The following is a 19,624-nucleotide window of genomic DNA, read 5'->3' on the forward strand; positions in this document are numbered from 1 at the left end:
CGGGTGGTGGAGGGTTACGACACATTTATAAATAACGCGATCTAAACCCAAAAACGTTGATTATGAATAACATTGGTCGCGAAAGCCTACGTGTTAAACAGAGTTATGTTTTTCGTTTGCATTATGACTGCAGGTATTGTGGTCTATGTAAACATGACTCCTTGTAAAAACAAGGTGTCAGTTTTGTTGCCAGATAGAAGGGTAAAAAAACAATTATCATATTTTTACTGGAAAATGAGGTTCCAATGGTGCAAATTAACGTAGTGCAATCTGCCCACTCCATAGCTGCGCCATTGACTGAAATTAACACGGAGCAAATCATAATAATGACAAGTTCGACTTGTAAGTGGTCACTCGCTCTCGTAGAGAGACGACTCAGAGCCGTCATGAACCACAGACAGGCGGGAAGGCAGCAGCAGCAGGAGTAGCTTACACGCGGCGAGCCGGCACCAACAATCGCCCGAGCTCTGCGATCCTCTGTATATGATGGCGCCATCGGCCAATTATAAATAGTTATGGCATCATTCTAGATTGGAAGCTTTCGTGACTGCAAGGATTCATACTTTTAGGCTTTTTCGGTAAAGTCACGTAGGTAAAAAATAAAAATAAAAATATTTATTTATATTATTACTTCTATTAATTTTATTTTCATTTTTTACCTACGTGACTTTACCGAAAAAGCCTAAGAGTAGTTATGGCATAACTATACAACACTGTGAGGGCACTATTGGTAGGGGTTGTACACGAATTCTCTCCTGAAGCCCTCTCATCGCGGCCAGCAGACCTCGACATTTGGCATCTAGATCCTGAACGTATTACCACCAACATCGTCATACAAAAGAATATAATTGGCAGCGGTTGTTGAAGTGATATGATGAAAGTTTCCCCCATGCCATAACAGTCGTGGAGGCTGTTAGACCATACTTCACCACAATGGGGATGGTGGGTGGACAGGTGTCAGAATATCGGTTCGCATATCGATACGGGGTGCCGCGGTGGCTAGGAGATGTTAACTACCTCGCCTGGTCTACAGGAGGTCGTGGGTTCGATCACGACCCTGACACCTGTTGTATATTTGGAGTTTGCATGTTCTCTCCATGGATTTTTCTCCGGCTCCTCCGATTTTTCCCTCCACATTCAGAATCAACATCACGCGTTTAGAGTGTTTTGCTACTGCAAAACATTTCCAAATGATAAGCCACTTCATTGAGCTGTCATTTGGGGCCACGTCGCTTCTCAAAAAGAGCTACATAGCTCGGTGACCCTTACCTGGTAAAAAAACATAGTTTAGTTTGGATTTCACTGCACTATGAACCCGGCGACCTAAGTTCGATTCCCGTCCACAACTAGCGGTGAGTGAGAATGAGAGAACTACTTTCTCCCAAGGGTGGCACAGTCGGGTTTTTTACAATCGGGTTTAATTGTCTTTTTATATTAAACCCGATCCTCTGAGATTGGGAGAAATCCGGTTTCATTGGTTCTAATTGCAGAACCGCACTTCTCAACGATGGGCTTCATCCATTCCAAGCGAAGGAACTCACTGGCGCCCACGATTGTGGAGGAGAAGCTCCTCGTGTTCATCAAGACCAACCTGCCCGCCGCATTCTACGACTACCCCGTGCCCGACGGCCCCCCGAGTACGATGATAGCAGCACCGACGAGGAAGCAGCCTAAGCCTTGGATCAGAGTTTCGTATTCACTAAACCAGGTTTTAATTCCCCGAAATCGGGTTTAATTGTATTAAAGGAAAAACCCGATGCCTGCCGCTGGAAAAATCGGGTTTTTTCCACCCATGCTTTCTCCATACCCCATCATCACCAAACCGCACTGGCCATTATGGTGAAGAATGGACCAACAACCTCCTCATTTACGATATAGCATGGAAAGGCCTTTATCCAGTAGTGGATCAACAAAGGCCTATAAATGATTAGTAATTAATGTAATTTTAAGTAAGTGCAAATGCATAGTGTTTAATATAAAGTTCTCAATACTCTTGATATAGCTCTTAGAGATATTGCAAAATTTGCGTATAAGTTTGCATACCATGTTCAACAGAAGTCATTTACATTTTACTGTTTTCACCTAATACCTTGTACTTTTATAAATTCTGTAAAAAATATATACACACTGGAATGTTTTAATTATTACAAATATATGTTGAAACATTGCCTGCAGAGTGTGAATAGTAAAATAAAGATTCACTTAGAAAACGTTTAAGTAGTTAACGATCAGGTTAAACATAAAATATGCCGTAAAAACATATTTACACGGTTACATAAAGTCAGCGCACACAGATCTTTAAAGAAAAGATTGTGTACGCAAACCACGGATGATGGTGGTGATCATGATGATGATCATGACACATCAACACATCGCGTACATCAACAACCCCGAGCCAACCACATGAATCTCTTTTTTTTTCCCCTTAACTTGTATTTAAGAACTTGCATCTTGGAATCCCTGCCTCACTTGATACAGCAAATCTAGCTGTGACGGTCCCACCTGATGACGGAGACTTGTGTTGCCTCCGAAACGTCGTGATTTTTATAAAATTTTTACCTACATCAATCTCTGCCAAAGTGCCAATTTGTTAACTGTGCAGCCTGCTTGCTCATGCCACCGCTAAGCGGATCTCTAGAGAACCCCTGCAGAGGACGTTCAGATCTACTCATCGGCGCTGGCCACACTTCTTGAAAGCGGTGGGAGTGCCCACACGATGGAACCAACCGTGGCGTGCTCACAGCGGGAGGCGATGGGACGTCGCCCGCTCCACTCGTCAACAAGACCCTTGGAAGATCTTAGTGTGGTCTCTCTAGCGCAGTGGTTCTCAGTGAGGTCTCTCTGCCACAATGGTGCTCAGAGTGTGATCCCCAGACCAACAGTGCTCCATGACGGTCCTCCAGGTGGTCTCTAGGACTATGATGCAAATGCAGGTTGACAATAATACCTTGTTGTTTCAAACATTCATTGATATTTTACTCGTGATATTTAATAACAGTAAAAAATGAAGTTCGGTAAACTCCGCTGATTAAACGACCTTCACCCTGAGATATAAATTTCCACCCCAAAAAAAAACCTTATAGCTGCGTTAAAAAAAAAAATGTTCTGGTAAAACGAATCTTTCAGTATGAGTGGTATTGAGAGACACGAGTGAATGTGTTTTGTCACCAGGGGTCAGGGGCTGAGTAGTCCACGTTTGTGCACGTATGTTGAACTTCTTTCGCAGCGTACGTAGCCAACCGTGCTAATCGGAGGCTCGGGGGGGGGGGGGAAGGACAACAAACTAAACGCAACAATCAGTTCTAAAGACCTTCTGCGTCTGTTTGTCAAAATCGAGCCCTGTGAGAATTGTTTGCACCGGCTGAGCGGGGTCCACAGGCCCCAGCAAGAAGAAACACCTCGTTGAGACGGACGCAGTCAGACCTTGCCGCGCATCGCCCGAGCGTAGAACTGCGCCTCCGTGTAGTTGCGGTTGTGCAGCACCAGCGTGTGCAGCGCCTCCGCCTCCCTCTCCGACTGACGGTGCATCGGCAGCCAGAATTCCCGCACGACGGAGCCCGCCTGGGGTGGGGCAGCCGAGCGTCGACGGCCGCCCCTCCGGACCCGTCCCTCCGCCCCCGCCGCCGCCGCCGCTCCTCCGGGCTCAGAGAGCGCCGGGCGGAACGGCGATGGCGCTGGGCAGCTGAGGGCAGCGGGGTCAGTGCTCCACTCGCGCCTCGGCAGACCCTGCGTGCGTTCATTCATCGCAGATAGCAGTTCGCCTGTTCGTTCATTCATTTATCAAATAATCATCTAGCAGACCCTGCGTGCGTTCATTCATTCATTGCAGATATTAGTTCGCCTGTTCGTTCATTCATTTATCAAATAATCATCTAGCAGACCCTGCGTGCGTTCATTCATTCATTGCAGATATTAGTTCGCCTGTTCGTTCATTCATTTATCAAATAATCATCTAGCAGACCCTGCGTGCGTTCATTCATTCATTGCAGATATTAGTTCGCCTGTTCGTTCATTCATTTATCAAATAATCATCTAGCAGACCCTGCGTGCATTCATTCATTGCAGATATTAGTTCGCCTGTTCGTTCATTCATTTATCAAATAATCATCTAGCAGACTCTGCGTGCGTTCATTCATCGCAGATAGTAGTTCGCCTGTTCGTTCATTCATTTATCAAATAATAAATTACCACATGTGTGGTGATGTAAAAATGTTTACTGTAGTGTGTACATGTTGGGCAGGAGTTCGCCCAGCAGCAGATGGAACATGACCGATGATGACATTTTGGTCGTCACCAATCTACGGGTCTCCTTTGTAAGTCTATGAATCTCAATGTGAGTCTGTGGTTTCACACCACAAACCATATAGCAACACCACTGCTCAATTAGATCATTTAGCGGCAACAGCATTTTAGATTTTGATTTAAAGCTTTCGTGACTGCAGGGATTCATATGTTTGGTTCGTTCGGTAAAGTCACGTAGAAGGGAAATAATAACATAATTTAAAATATACAACTATAAAAATTCTCACGACGTTTCGACTGCAACACAAGCAATCATCATCAGGTGTGAAATCCACAGCATCAGGTGTGAAATCCACAGCAATAAATTGTTCTTGCTGTGGAAAATCCACAGCAGTCGAAACGTCGTGAGAATTTTTATAGTTTTATATTTATATTGTTTTATTATTTCCCTTCTACGTGACTTTAGCATTTTAGATATTCACCATGGAGCTACCCCTGAAGTCGTGTGTCGTGGTATAAATTGTAAGTACTTCCATGTATTCACAGAAGTCCAGCCAGCATGAAAGAACAGCCCATATATGCGACTCAATTGTTACTGCTTGGATTTCTATTTGCTTTATTGCTGTTCCTTTTTTTTATTAACTTTTGTTATTTTGGTGACCTAAGTCACTCTTGGAATTGAGACTATCCTGGTCTCTTGAGTTCCTACCTGGTTAAACAAAATGTGCCTATGTTTGTTGAACTTTTTTCGCACTGTACATAACCAATCGCTCAAATTGGAGGTGCGGGGGAAGGACAACAAACTAAACACAAAAAGCAGTTCTAAAGAAAGGAGGTTGCAATCTAGATGATTTAAAAGCGTATCCATCGCCGCCCACCTGCTGATGGCGCTCCTCGTTCTCCCAGACACGGGCGCACACGGCGCACTCGAACGCGTCGATGAAGTTGTCCTGTGCCGGGTCGTTGACGCCCCACGGCCGCCGGCTGAGCGCCGTCAGGAGCCGCGCGTTTCGCACGCGGCCCTCCAGCTTCCAGCGCCGGTAGTCGTCGTACAGGGCGTCGTCGGCGTCCAGCGACAGCAGGAACGAGGCCAGCTCCTGCGGGTCGGAGCAAGTGGAGATGGCGAGGGGAGAAGGCGCGGAGTGAGTGGTGTGGTCGTAGTTGACCCGTTGTCAGCGGCAGCACAGCTGCAACCGTCGCCTCCGGTGACGGATTACAATTCACGCGCTACCACCGTCCGGCGAAAGAGTCCGCGCTCCCGTGACGCGTGCGAGAGTACCAGTAGCCTGGGTTGGAACGACCCGTAGATGAACTCCCACTTAAATTGAATTCCGAAGTATTCACGACGCACTCATCATATTTAGCGCGTGAGCCATCGCTTGGTCCGTACGTGTTGCACGCAATGGGTTCACGTCGACCCGTGGCAGGCTCTGGGAGTCTCGATGCCCACGGTCCTCGTGCGACCAACGGGTTGAGATCAACGAATGTGTGGCCCGACAAAGGTACAGGAAGGCCAGACGTGACCTTCGGTCAAGATTGCCCACCCGTATCGTAGGGTTATTACATTGGGCAAGCGCTCGCTCTGAACGCGTGGCGGTGTTCACGCTGCAACGCGTCTTCGCTGTGATGCGCTTCTTCTATTGGGGGACACTTTGCGCACAACGTGGAGCGCACACGCCGTGATAACGCGGTTTGTGAGCGGACGACTCTAAACTACTTTCTTGAGCTGCGAAACTGAGCGGTACGATACAGTATACGGTATGATACAGTATATGGTATGATACAGTACACGGAGGCTTACCCTCACCTCAGTTCTTTGTACCGCAATGGGACTACAGGCAAATTTTACCATCCAAATGTCATTTACAACATTTTAATCGTTTTGTATTCACTTGTGCCCTGCAATGTATACAGTAAAACCTTGGATTGCGAGTAACTTGGTCTGCAAGTGTTTTGCAAGACGAGCAAAAATTGAAAATAAATATTAATTTGATAAACGAGCGAGGTCTTGCAACACGAGCAGTACGTGTATACGCTTTGTCTGCCGAGCGTCACGTGATCACAACTGATATACGAGTGCTTTGGATTACAAACACGTTTCCGGAACGAATTATGCTCGCAATCCAAGGTTTTACTGTGTACCCAGAGCAATGGTCCGCTTGATGCGGTCACCGCTCGACGCGGCACCTTTCAAGAACGCAATCTACCGCCGGCGTCAAACAAGGAACCAACTCTGGAGGAGCGGCCGACGGCCGATCACGGAGACGCGGCGACGAACCTTGGGCGAGGGGAAGTCGCTGACGATGATGGCGGAGCGCTCGGGGTCGGGCAGCCAGTCGCGCGCGCTGGCCGAGCCGCGGTACACGGGGACGGCGCCCACCACCAGCGGCCGCCACAGCTTCTCCGTGACGTAGTCGTCGCACAGCGCATTCTCAAGCGCCAGCACGAACTTGTAGCTCGCCAACAGCGACAGAAACCCCTCCGCCTCCATCGCCGACGGGTCTGTGTGAAGCAAGCACAAGGGCAGGTGGCGGTGACGGTGGTGGCGGTGGTGGCAGTGGTGGTGACGGTGGTGGCGGTGGTGGTTGGTGGCGGTGGTGGTGGCGGTGGTGGTGGTGACGGTGGTGGCGGTGGTGGTGGTTGATGGTGGTGGTGGTGGTGGTTGGTGGCGGTGGTGGTGGTTGGTGGCAGTGGTGGTGGTGGTGACGGTGGTGGCGGTGGTGGTTGGTGGCGGTGGTGGTGGTGGTGGTGGCGGTGACGGTGGTGGCAGTGGTGGTTGGTGGCGGTGGTGGTGGTGGTGACGGTGGTGGCGGTGGTGGTTGGTGGCGGTGGTGGTGGTTGGTGGCAGTGGTGGTTGTGGTGGTGGTGACGGTGGTGGCGGTGGTGGTTGGTGGCGGTGGTGGTTGGTGGCGGTGGTGGTGGTTGGTGGCAGTGGTGGTGGTAGTGACGGTGGTGGCGGTGGTGGTGGTGACGGTGGTGGCGGTGGTTGTTGGTGACGGTGGTGGCGGTGGTGGTGGTGACGGTGGTGGCGGTGGTGGTTGGTGGCGGTGGGAGTGGTTGGTGGCAGTGGTGGTGGTGGTGGTGATGGTGTTGGCGGTGGTGGTGGTGGTGACGGTGGTAGCGGTGGTTGTTGGTGGCGGTGGTGGTGGCGGTGGTGGTGGTGGCGGTGGTGGCGGTGACGGTGGTGGCGGTGGTGGTGGTGGTGGCAGCGCTGTAAAGGTAGCAGCAGCGAGGGGTTGGCGGATCGCCACGCTCAGCTCAGCTGTCGTTAAACTTCTACCCATGAGCATCGAGGACAGGAGCAGGCAACCTGCGGTTCCGGAGCCCCATGTGACTCTTTGGCTGCCCCCTTGCGAGCAGCCGTTTGAAAATAGAAAAAAACAACCTGAAATTTTAAACGTAATATAACGTAGAGATGATGTATTCAATATGACAGTGACTGGGTCACTATGTAATGTCTTGGTGACGACGAAATGTACAATAGTCAAACTGTGTTGTTAAAGGATAACTAAGGGGAAAAAAACTAAATAGACGCATTCAGACGCTGTCTTTCCGACAGACCTGTTCTTCACCTGAGGACGGCTGCTTGCGTTGTGGCCGAAACGTTGTGAGAATTGTATTTATTATGTTTTATTTTTATTATTTTATTATTTCCCTTCTACGTGACTTTACCGAAAGAACCAAGAAGATAAATAGAAGCAAGTTTATTAAATCACCTATTTTATTTATTTAAGTCAGAATATGTTTGTCATCTGCTGTATATTTGCTGCTGTGTCTGTGTTTGTGTATACGTAGTTCTGCGTGTGGTCAAAGACAAAAGCATAAACAATCACTCCTCTACCCCTTTGAAAGGTTTCCGACCCCTGGTCGAGGAGGTGCCATACCCACAGCTCACCAGGAGATGGTGGTTACAGCAAAAATGTGAATTAACATCACGTACATACGTAGTGAACCGCACTAATCGGTGGTGTGGGGGTAGGACAACAAACTCACTAAAGAAATGAGTTTTCAATATAGATCATTTAAAAGTGCATAGCTCCAGTGGCCTCCTAATATCAGAAGGAAGAGCGTTCCGGACGGCCGCAGAAGCGCGTCTGAAAGCAAGCGCGCCTCCCTCCTGTGTGGGGATATAGCGTTGCCCCCTCGCACAGTGCGGATGCTTCTCCCGCTGCTCACCGGTGAGCGGGCCGGGCAGGTCTCGGTTGTGGAGGCAGCGCCCGTACGAGTCGACGTCCATGTACGCCGAGAGCTCGCGCACAAACTCGTCGCGGTCCGACGGCGGCTCGCAGTCCGACTGCACGTACGCCACGGCCGCCAGGCCCCGGCCCGCGGGCGCCGGTCGCCGCAGCCGGCTCTTCTTGGCCGCGCCGACCAGCAGGCGACGCGACAGCAGCGCCTTGGCGCTCTCCACGAACTGCAGCGTGAGCGGCAGGTCGGAGCGGCGGCTGAACGTCGCCGTGTGGTTGAAGAGGGCGGCCGTCTGTGGCCAGAAGAGCACGTAGTTGTTCTTGGGCGACTCCTCGTGGAACAGGGCCCAGTCGTGGGAGTGCTGGCGCGGCAGGGGGAGGTCCCAAGCACTGAAGTCCGTGCCTTGGGTGCGGGGGGGGTGTTGGAGGGGGTGGGTGACAGCGCCAGATTTCGTGGTAAGACAGACAAATGAGGCATTTACACCATTGGTACCTCATTTGCCAGTAAAAAATGTGATAATTGTTTTTTTAACCTTTTATCTGGCAACAAAACTGACACCTTTTTTTTTTTACGAGGAGTCATGTTTGCATAGACCACAATACCTGCAGTCATAATGCAAACAAAAAAGAGGTACCAATGGTGTAAATGCCTATCCCGAGCTCTCATACTCTGATGGTGCATTGTCTTTGAGTTGTGCGCCTTTTGGCGTCATCTGGTCCAACCCATGTGAGACTAGGCTCCAAGGAAAGCTGTCTCGGGTGTGGACCAATCAACTTCAAGGACAGTGCATACATTATCAGAGTTGTGGTTTTTTGTTTGCATTATGACTGCAGGTATTGTGGTCTATGCAAACATGACTCCTCGTAAAAAAGGTGTCAGTTTTGTTTCCAGATAAAAGGATAAAAAAACAATTATCAAATGAGGCATTTGTTCAGGCCCCCACAATTCTTGAAGAATCCTTCTAAAGTAAAATAACTAAATAGGGTTGTTTATTAATGTCATGATTTGTTTGATAGGTAAAGATGCAGCCCTGCAATATCCTCCCCCCACGTCACTGCTGGCAGAAGGGCCTCCACTTGGATGAGTTATTGAGAGTCCGAAATATTAAGTGAGGATGGTGACGATGACGATGATGATGATGGTGATTGTTACCATGGTGTAATGGAGAGCAAAGCTGGACCTGCAATCCAGAGGTAGCCGTTTCGAAAACATCTCCTGGCGTGGCAGTTGAAACGGTGGTGCAAGTTTGTTGAATCCCACCCAACAACTTCTCTCCAGCAGTGAAGTCAATCGGCAGGTTGCTTGTAGTGGGGTAAAGTGTAGGTACTTCCACCTCCACTAAGATGTCTGGCCAGCGAGCATCGGCAGGACAACATACTTCTAGATTTGAAGCTTTCGTGACTGCAAGGATTCATACTCTTAGGTTTTTTCGGTAAAGTCACGTAGGTAAAAATAATAATAATAAAAAGTTAAATAAAAATAAAATAAAAATCACGACGTTTCAGAGGCAACACAAGCTTCCGTCTTCAGGTGGAACCGTCACAGCACGATAGCTGCATCAAGTAAGAGAAATTCCAAGAAAACAGTCCCTGTATATATACTGTTTTTTTTACCAACGTGACTTTACCGAAAAAACCTAAGAATAGGACAACATACCTTGTAGAGAGGCTCTGTAGAGCTCCTGTCTAGCGGAGGACTTTCCACCAGCAGTCACGTGAGCAAGCAATTGCAGGGCTGCACCTTTACCTGCGCACCCTACCACTGGAATAAACTTCCCCTGCACATTAAGCCGTCACCCTCCTTGACCTCAACCGCTCTTCTCTCACAGCCTCACCTCTTTTTCATTTGCCAACTCCCTTCCTCTTCCCTCCCCTCACCCCTCCGTCCTGTATGACCTCCAAACCCCACCACGTGCCCTCTGTTGCAGTCGCTCATTCCTGGGCCCTTGCACGCACCCTTTGCCATCTAAATCACTCGCCTTTTGTTGCCACTTTTAAACTACGTTATAAACTCTACAAACTACGAGCAAAAATATCCACCAGCTCTTTTTCAGAAGCGACCTGGCGGTCACAAATGATAGCCCAACGAAGTGGCTTAGCACGTGGACATTTACATGAGCCAAAGACTTTAAACGCGTGACGTTGATTCTAAATTTGGAGAGGGAAAACCGGAAGACCCGAAGAAAAAATCCACGCGAACACGTGGAGAGAGACACCGCAAACTCCACATGTGCAGCAGGAGTCAGCGTCGGGATCGAACCCACGAACCTCCCGTACACCCGGCGAGTTAGCTAACATCTCGCCACGTCACAGAGCGCCTCGAACTGCCAACGCCTCTCTATATTTCACGCAAAATTTTCTAAAATCCAAAAATAACACGAACACAATTCGGTACCGTAGAAGAGGAAGGCCCGGGCCATGGAGTGCCGCCGGTACGAGCGGTCCACCGTGAAGAAACAGTCGCCGGGCACGCCGGGACAACGCGCCAGCTTGCCCGCCTCGCCCGTCAGCGGCGTCCACCACACGATCACCGGGTAGCGCGCGTCGCCCGCATCCAGCTGCGCCTCCCGGCTCACCACCCTGCTCCCGTGACGGGGACGGGGCCGAAGCCGCACGGCGTCGTCGGCACGCGGGCCCCCCAAACTGTCCCCGTCGGCCCTCGGGCGGACGCGGCGGCCCCCCGGGAGGGAGGCGCGCTCGTACCCGCTCAGCTCGTCGGCCACCTGCAGCGGGGGGACGGGACGGGGGCGACGAGTGGTAAAGGCGCAGCCCTGCAAGCCGCTGACTCGGGTCACGTGCTGGCAGAAGGGCCTCCGCTATGTGGAGTTGGCCTACTCTTCCATGCTGGCTAGAACGTTTGGAAGAGCGCTATGTGGAGTTGGCCTACTCTTGCATGCTGGCTAGAACGTTTGGAAGAGCGCTATGTGGAGTTGGCCTACTCTTGCATGCTGGCTAGAACGTTTGAAAGAGGGCTATATGGCGTTGGCCTACTCTTCCATGCTGGCTAGAACGTTTGGAAGAGCGCTATGTGGAGTTGGCCTACTCTTCCATGCTGGCTAGAACGTTTGGAAGAGGAAGGAAGAGGGGGGGTACCCACACTTGACCTCACCACACACGACTTGCCGCTTGGTGCACACATTTTCACTGCTGAGTGGACAGACGCGGTTGTTGGGTATTTAAGAAACGTTTAACTGTGAAAAAACACTTCATAGCTCATCGGATTCCTCCAGTCTAAATAAATATTCAAATTCTGTACCATTATTCCAACTGCCACGTCTGGAGATAAAATCGATTTCAGATCCAGAGTGCAAACATTTACACCGTGGCAGCATCCCAGGTTAGATGTACAGTACCCAGGGCTTCGTTTCTCACGAAATATGTTTCAGTCCCGCTCGGCCATGTCCTTCGTGGGTCAGGGCTTTAATATTAAACCTCGCTGATTTACTGCTCGGGCTCGCTGCCAGACTGTGGAGTCGCAGCCAGGGCCGCGTAGCGAGCGGTGTCTACTGGATGTGGTGCACTGGGAGGTAAAATATTGTTCAGGTCACCGAGACGGCTACAATTCGTGCGTTGGGGCCAAACGTGGGTGGTCACGTCACCCGCCTTCAACATCCCAATACCTAATCTTGGTTTGAAGCTTTCGTGACTGCAGGAATCCATACTCTTTGGTTCTTTAGGTAAAGTCACGTGGGTAGAAAATGAAATAGATCACGACGTTTCGGGCGCAACACAAGCGTCCGTCATCAGGTGGGACATCATGGTCTGCTGCTGAGGCAGACTGCTTTAAAAGGTTTGAAATGGGTGTAGCCCAAGGGTCAAAAAGAAATGGCTGGCCCAGTTACATGCTAATTTCTCACTTTAACATCATGCTAATCTCTCACATTAACATAGCCACTTCCGTGCCCAGTTACATGCTAATTTCTCACTTTAACATCATGCTAATTTCTCACTTTAACATCATGCTAATTTCTCACTTTAACATCACTAGACCCGGCCACTTCTCTATGACCCTTGGGCTACACCCATTTCAAACGTTTTAAACAGTCTGCCTCACACCCTGTGTAAATGGTGTGGTGGGGTATGGGGTGGTTACTTCTTTCACCTCTTCCAAGACGTCTGGCCAGCGTAGAAACGGGCAAAATAGCTTCTAGAGAGAAGCTTCAAATCTAGAACTTCCAGAGAGACTCTCTCGAGCTCCCTCTCGCGGAGGTCCTCTCTGTCAGCAGTGGCACGAGTCAGCAGTTGCAGGACTGCGCCTTCATCTGTTACCCCACGAGAGGTAAACTGCAAACCGCACCAGGCGTGTCAAGCTGGACAAAGACAAAGATCCCCTTAACGGACGGTTTGGGGCAAGTGCTGTTTGCGAGTAGCATCTGTGAATGCCGGCACGGCACACGAGGGGGTGGGGGGGGGGGTACAGCACCACGCCCGGCCCCCTTTGTCTCCCTCCCCCACCCAGTGGCGAAGTTTACACATCGCACCAGGTAATCATTTGAGGCTGAGTCGACCTAGGGGGGTTCAGATAATTGTCACTGATGTTGGGGGTCGTCCATAAATGACGTCACGCACCTAGGGGGGAGGGGGGGGTCAGACATTTGTGACGATGTGTGACGAGGGGGGGGTGGGTTGAGAAATGTGACGTCACATCAAAATGCACAACTTTAAATAAATATAGACGACACGTTCTACTTAATTAAATAGACTGCTTAATAAATGTTTTCTCCTACAACATCAGAGTGCAGCGCCACATTAAATACGCACTACAAAGACAATAGTTTAAAGCGATTTGAAGTATGTTCTATTTTTTGGGGGGGGGGCAGAGCTTTGTGACGTCATATTTGAGGGGGGGGGTCTGACTTTTTGTGACGCCGTGTGACGAGGTGGGGGGGGGGGGTCAAAAAATCGTCCAAAATCGCGTGACGTCATTAATGGACGGCCCCTTGCTCGTACCTGAGAAGGAATCGAAACGCAACTGGCCCCTGGACGAACACACACGCGTACACACATTCACGGTGGTGTTGGGTGATGCGATTCACGTGGTGACAAGTGCGTGTTTATAGACGGGGTTTGGCTCAAGTTGCAAACGTCACGTGCTCAAGAATAGCAAAGCCGTCTGTGTACGTGTCCTCACAATCACACATGTCAAGAATCCCTTTTGTCACGGATTTGTTTTTCGTTTTCTGGGTGTCACGCTCTCAACTGGTTTGGAAACGCTGCGAATTCTTTCGTGCGTGAAGGCGGAGGGAGGGAGGGCGGCCAGAAACTGAACAAGACGCCGAACTCGCCCGGCTGGGTTTGTGTGCGTACGCATTGCGTGGTGGCTTTTGTGCCGAATGTCAGATGCCACATTTGGGCCCATGCGGGGGCCGGGTTGAGGCTTCCATCCAGGAGCGGATAGAACACGGTCACTCGTTCAAGTTCAAGTTAATTTATTAGGTATAGCCCTGTGAGCCATTCGGCTCTTGAATCGGGTGCAACCGCAACAAACAAAAAACTAAAACATGAACAAAAAAACATCTTAAAGTGAATATGTGACTAAGTGCAAACAGAAAATCCAAGAAAAGACGGCAAAATATTGCAGAAAAAAGCACCGCACACCAACGCTGTGTGCAAAAATCCCAGTGGGATGCAAGTCAAACAACAACAACCACAATACAACTTAGATTAAGGCCATCAGTCTAGCTCCGTACTACAACAAACAAACGTGGCCAAACCAGTAAACTTTTCGAAATCACCAAAATAAAGCCATGAAACAGTGATCAATTGTGGCAGGAACTCCGGACCGTGAGGCTCGGTGTGGGGAGGCATTCGTCCAGCAGTGTGTAGAACATGTCGGTGGATGAGCTGTGTAAGGAGTTGGTGCTCATCTTCTTGGTTCTTTCGGTAAAGTCACGTAGAAGGGAAATAAAAAAAAAACATTATAAAATACAATTCTCACGACGTTTCGGCCACAACGCAAGCAGCCGTCCTCAGGTGAAGAACAGGTCTATCGGAAAGACAGCGTCTTTCCGACAGACCTGTTCTTATTTTATTATGTTTTATTTTTATTATTTTATTATTTCCCTTCTACGTGACTTTACCGAACGAACCAAGAATATGAATCCCTGCAGTCACGAAAGCTTTCAATCGAGAGTTGGTGCTGTGTGGGGGCACCTATCGAGGTAGCTACGCCACGTGTGGGCGTGGCAAACAGGTGCAGCGACAAACCTCTCCGCCTTTGTATCTCTATAGACAATGGCAACGTGGGGTGTGGTGGCCGTGCTGGTATGAGCCGAAGCCGAGTGGACGGCTTTAGCGGTGGCCCCGCGGTGAATATCGAGAATGATACAGTACAGAACCCACGTGGCGATTCCCAGACGTACACAGAGACCCAACGACTCACGCTGAGACCCGCAAACTCGCATGAACACCCATAGACTCACAAAGCGACCCAGAGACTCGCACAGAGACTAAACATTGAGAATTGAAGCGGGAAATGAGGCACTGTTGGGCCATGATTCGAGACTCACTTGAAGGTAGGCGTACCCATAGATATCCATCGGCGTGAAAAGAAACCTACAGACTTACACCGACACCCATAGATCCATATAGAAACCCATAGATTTCAATTATGGAAGCCAGCAATGCGGATCATGGTTTGACATTGTTGACCTCAGTTGCACTTTGGGGGCTATTCCAAAATGTCCATTGGTGTAGCAGACAGCCGCGTCGGACGGGTGATCTGTCGGCCTTAATAGGTGCTCGCAAACAGCAGCACTTGCACGTCTATAAGGCTGTGTAACGTGGAAGATTGCACGCCGCGTGTTTGTGAGTCACTTTAGCCGAACTAAAGAATACAATGTTGGCATCAGCCAGGCTCGGCGATGAATTATCCACGCATTTCAGTGGCATAGCAGCCAGAAAACATGGGCACAGGCAACCAGCAGTGACCCTAAGCTAAGCCAGAACCAGTCCTGACCCTCGCCTAAGCCCTGTCTCTAACTCAAGTCACACACACTCACACTAAATAGCCGTCAAACGCATGTGAATCGAAAAGCTAGCCATAACCCTAACACAATAACTCATCAGTCATAATCCTACCCCTAACTCTATCCCTAACCTATCACAATAACTCATCATAGCCATAACCCTCCTTTTAACTCTAGCCTTACGTCGAACATAAATTGCTAGCCATGTGCATTACCCCAAACCCAAACTCTAATCCTAACCCTAACACAAGTATCAGCTGTAGCTAGTCCTAACACACAAACACAGTACGATCCATATCCAACACATTCCTGCGGAGGGAGCTGGTAGGAACGTTGGGTTGCTCGGTCAATGGCCAGGGTCAACGGCGGCGTGGTGTATTCCGCAAATATGCTCGACTGTGAGGGCGGGCACAAGCCGGCGTGAGTAGGTTAAACGTTGAGTTTTATAAGGGCACCACGGGGTGACCAGCCCCTCCCCACCCAGCCCCACCCCTCCCACCCCCCACCCAGCCCCTCCCCACCCTCCCACCCAGCCCCACCCTCTCACCCCCCACCCAGCCCCACCCTCTCAACCCAGCCCCCCCACCCAGCCCTACCCCTCCCACCCAGCCCCACCCTCTCCACCCAGCCCCCCCCCACCCTCCCCACCCGGCCCCTCCCCACCCTCCCCACCCAGCCCCTACCCACCCTCCCCTCTCCACCCAGCCCATCCCCACCCTCCCCACCCAGCCCCACCCTCCCCACCCAGCCCCTCCCGACCCTCCCCACCCACCCCTCCCTCACCACCCAGCCCCTCCCCGCACGACGGACTGACACAATAATCCCCTGTGGGCTGGTGTAACCAGGAGGTTCCTACCAGTATAATCCTGTCCCTACCCCCAACCAATGTCATCCACAACGCCATCCCAGTAACGCCGAACCAAAGCTTGTGATGTCTTCATGCACACAACCTGTGATTGGGGGTGGGGGAGGTGACGAGCGAGTAACTCCACAGATTCTCACGGAAAGACTGCAGATTATCACTCTTCCATCACACAACCACCTCAACTCATCTTCACACACACGCAACACGAGATACTGCGATGTGTCATTTACACTGCAGATATTACGAGGACCACGTGGTTCCAAACGCAATACGGGAAGCGAAGGGAATTGTCATTCGATATTGACGCCTTCTCAACAACAACAGGAACACAACTTACTCTCATGCTGCTCATGCTGATGATGATGTTGATGATGGTGATGATGATGTTGATGATGGTTCATATTAAATAGACTTCATGGACCATTAGAGGATGACTTCGATGATAAAGTTGATGGATTATAAGACGTGGTCTATTTGATGATGACTTAAGTGATAAAGATGATGATGTATATGATTAAATTGACGTGTATACCATGAGGTACCTTTGATAATTAAGACGGTGATGGATAATGACACACGGCATGGACCACTCTACGACTTCTTTGATGATAAAGATGATTATTATTATGAGTTGGCTAGCGTATCATCCAACTTCCTACAATTGACATCAATCAACCCAACCACAATGAGTGTGATGGATGATATGATATACACTAGACTGACAGATGATGATAATTAGGATTATAATGCTGATCATGAGTAGGAGACGATCGGTTGTTAGCGAACTCCAATAATCCTCATTGATGATGATGATCACTATTCTGTGTCAGTGTGTGTACTGTATCAGTGTGTACTGTATCGGTGTGTGTAGTGTGTCAGTGTGTGTACTGTATAAGTGTGTACTGTATCAGTGTATGCTGTGTCAGTGTGTACTGTCAGTGTGTGTACTGTATCAGTGTGTGTACTGTATCAGTGTGTACTGTATCAGTGTGTGTACTGTGTCAGTGTGTGTACTGTATCAGTGTGTACTGTATCAGTGTGTGTACTGTATCAGTGTGTACTGTATCAGTGTGTGTACTGTGTCAGTGTGTGTACTGTATCAGTGTGTGTACTGTGTCAGTGTGTGTACTGTGTCAGTGCGTGTACTGTGTCAGTGCGTGTACTGTATCAATGTGTACTGTATCAGTGTGTGTATTGTCATTGTGTACTGTATCAGTGTGTGCACTGTGTCAGTGTGCACTGTATCAGTGTGTGTACTGTGTCAGTGTGTACTGTATCAGTGTGCGTACTGTATCAGTGTGTACTGTATCAGTGTGTGTACTGCATCGGTGTGTACTGTGTCAGTGTGTACTGTATCAGTGTGTGTACTGTATCAGTGTGTACTGTGTCAGTGTGTACTGTATCAGTGTGTGTACTGTGTCAGTGTGTGTACTGTATCAGTGTGTACTGTATCAGTGTGTGTACTGTATCAGTGTGTACTGTATCAGTGTGTGTATTGTGTCAGTGTGTACTGTGTGTACTGTATCAGTGTGTGTACTGTATCAGTGTGTGTACTGTGTCAGTGTGTACTGTGTGTACTGTATCAGTGTGTGTACTGTGTCAGTGTGTGTACTGTATCAGTGTGTACTGTATCAGTGTGTGTACTGTATCAGTGTGTACTGTGTGTACTGTATCAGTGTGTGTACTGTATCAGTGCTGCTGTGGGACCCCACCTGAAGGCTCACGAAGATGAAGATGCACGTAGCTACCCCCAGAGAGGAGCAGAAGAGAGCTCTTTGGGATGCCATGTGGATGAGGAGGAAGAGAAGGCGGAGGAGGTGTTCACTCTCTGAGCCCTGAGGTCTTCGCTGAATCTGTGTTGCTCTCTCTCTCGGATGCTTTCTCCCTATTTCCACCAGACTCTCTCTCTCTTTACATCAACATCACACACACACTGTCTCACGCTCTCTCTCTAACAGTCTCTCTCCCTCTTCTCAGTGTCCTTCGTCCCAGTGTGGCATTCCTTCTCTCTCGACACCGACATCACGTAACTATCTCCCTCCCAGATCTCACGCTCCCCCTCCAGCCGCACTCTCTCGCCCTCTCCCCCCCCAGCCAGTCGTTCTCTGTAGCCATTCCGTTCCCTTCCTCCTTCCTCCCTCCCTCCTCCTCCTCTGAGACGCACTTCCCCTCCCCCCAAATCTCGTGCATTCTCTCCTCCTCCTCCTCCCAGTCTCACGCTCTCACCAAGACAAAGATCCCTGGATGACCTCAACAGACTGTTGGAGCAAGCGCTGTGAGCGGTACACGAGAGGGTGGATGGAAAGCACCACGCCCAGCCGCCTTTGTCTCCCTAAGTGGCGATGTTTACCCCCCCCCCCCACCAGTTGTTCATTTGAGGCTGTGTCGACCTAAGGGAGGCCCAGGACCGGTTCAAATATTCGCTACTGTCACGCTCACACACTCTCAGTGTCACGCTGACACAACAACAACAACAACAATCGCCACTAAGTGGTGGTGACTTCACCACGACGCTTGTGCCAGGCTAGGTGCACCTTGAGGCCACGTGAAGTGTCGAACGCCCGCTGGCAGGAGGTCACGGGTCAGAACCAGGTGCCACAGGTCGACTGACTGAAATGACCGAGATGACTGGCTGATGCACCACCTTTGCCCCCAACTGTGCCAACTTGTTGTGCTTTATCCACCAGGCGCTCCGCTCGTTGTTGTAAGCGTCGCTCCTCCGCCCTCCGTTGTTGTTGGAGGGCGACTGCCTCCAACTGCCCAGTAGCGTCCTTCACGAGCCTCCTCCACAGAGGCCGATCTTGACACCGCTGGTACCAGTCATCGGCAAGTCCACTCAGCTCCACGTCCTCCTGTACCACGTCACTCCATCTCTTCTCTAGCCCGTGCCGCGCCCGTTTAGCCCCCTCGATCCGGCCGAACAAAAGCTGTTTAGGAATGTGGTGTCTGGGCATGCGGGCTACATGGCCCAGCCAACACAGCCTTGCCTGCCGGAGGAGCTCACCGATGGCACTTTGTCAAGATCTTTCAATGATTTGTGAGCTTACACAATCCAGCCTGGTTAAACCCAGGATGGATCGTAGGCAGGCCAGCCTAAAGTTTTCTAACCGGCGAAGATGTTCCATTATGGGGGTCCTCGTTTCGCAAGCGTAGAGAAGGGAGGGAATGACTGTGGCCTAGAAGACCTGAAGCTTCATGCGGAGCGACAGACCAGGTAGCTTCCACACAGCGTTACGCAACCGATGAAAAGATAATGCCGCTCGACTGATTCGGAGTGAGACCTCTGCGGTCAAACCGGAGCCGGTCATGAGCACACTGCCCAGGTTTGGGAAACTCTCAACTCGCTCAACAACTGCCCTATC

The 19,624-nt window shown here is 50.1% G+C and overlaps 1 protein-coding gene across 1 annotated transcript; it reads right to left on the minus strand.

The window, feature by feature from the left end:
• Positions 1 to 1,695: 1,695 nt before the first annotated feature.
• Positions 1,696 to 18,326, minus strand: POFUT3 (protein O-fucosyltransferase 3). Its single transcript, XM_078613413.1, has 6 exons — positions 17,975 to 18,326; positions 10,825 to 11,152; positions 8,419 to 8,832; positions 6,521 to 6,744; positions 5,121 to 5,339; positions 1,696 to 3,726 (listed from the first exon to the last, which is right to left on the minus strand). The coding sequence occupies exons 1-6, from the start codon at positions 18,047 to 18,049 to the stop codon at positions 3,418 to 3,420; spliced, it is 1,569 nt and encodes a 522-aa protein (XP_078469539.1). The 5' UTR covers positions 18,050 to 18,326; the 3' UTR covers positions 1,696 to 3,417.
• Between the last annotated feature and the right edge of the window lie 1,298 nt (positions 18,327 to 19,624).

The sequence above is a fragment of the Lampetra planeri genome, chromosome 41, assembly GCF_965212315.1.
Source record: "Lampetra planeri chromosome 41, kcLamPlan1.2.h2, whole genome shotgun sequence".
Taxonomy (NCBI): Eukaryota; Metazoa; Chordata; class Hyperoartia; order Petromyzontiformes; family Petromyzontidae; genus Lampetra; species Lampetra planeri.

Coding starts and splice junctions, on each gene's coding strand:
- POFUT3 (XM_078613413.1), bottom strand. CDS start 18,049: ATGGCATCCCAAAGAGCTCTCTTCTGCTCCTCTCTGGGGGTAGCTACG. Junction 11,153..17,974: donor TCATCTTCGTGAGCCTTCAG/GTGGGGTCCCAC, acceptor CCCCCGCTGCAG/GTGGCCGACGAGCTGAGCGG. Junction 3,727..5,120: donor ACGAGGAGCGCCATCAGCAG/GTGGGCGGCGAT, acceptor GAACGCACGCAG/GGTCTGCCGAGGCGCGAGTG.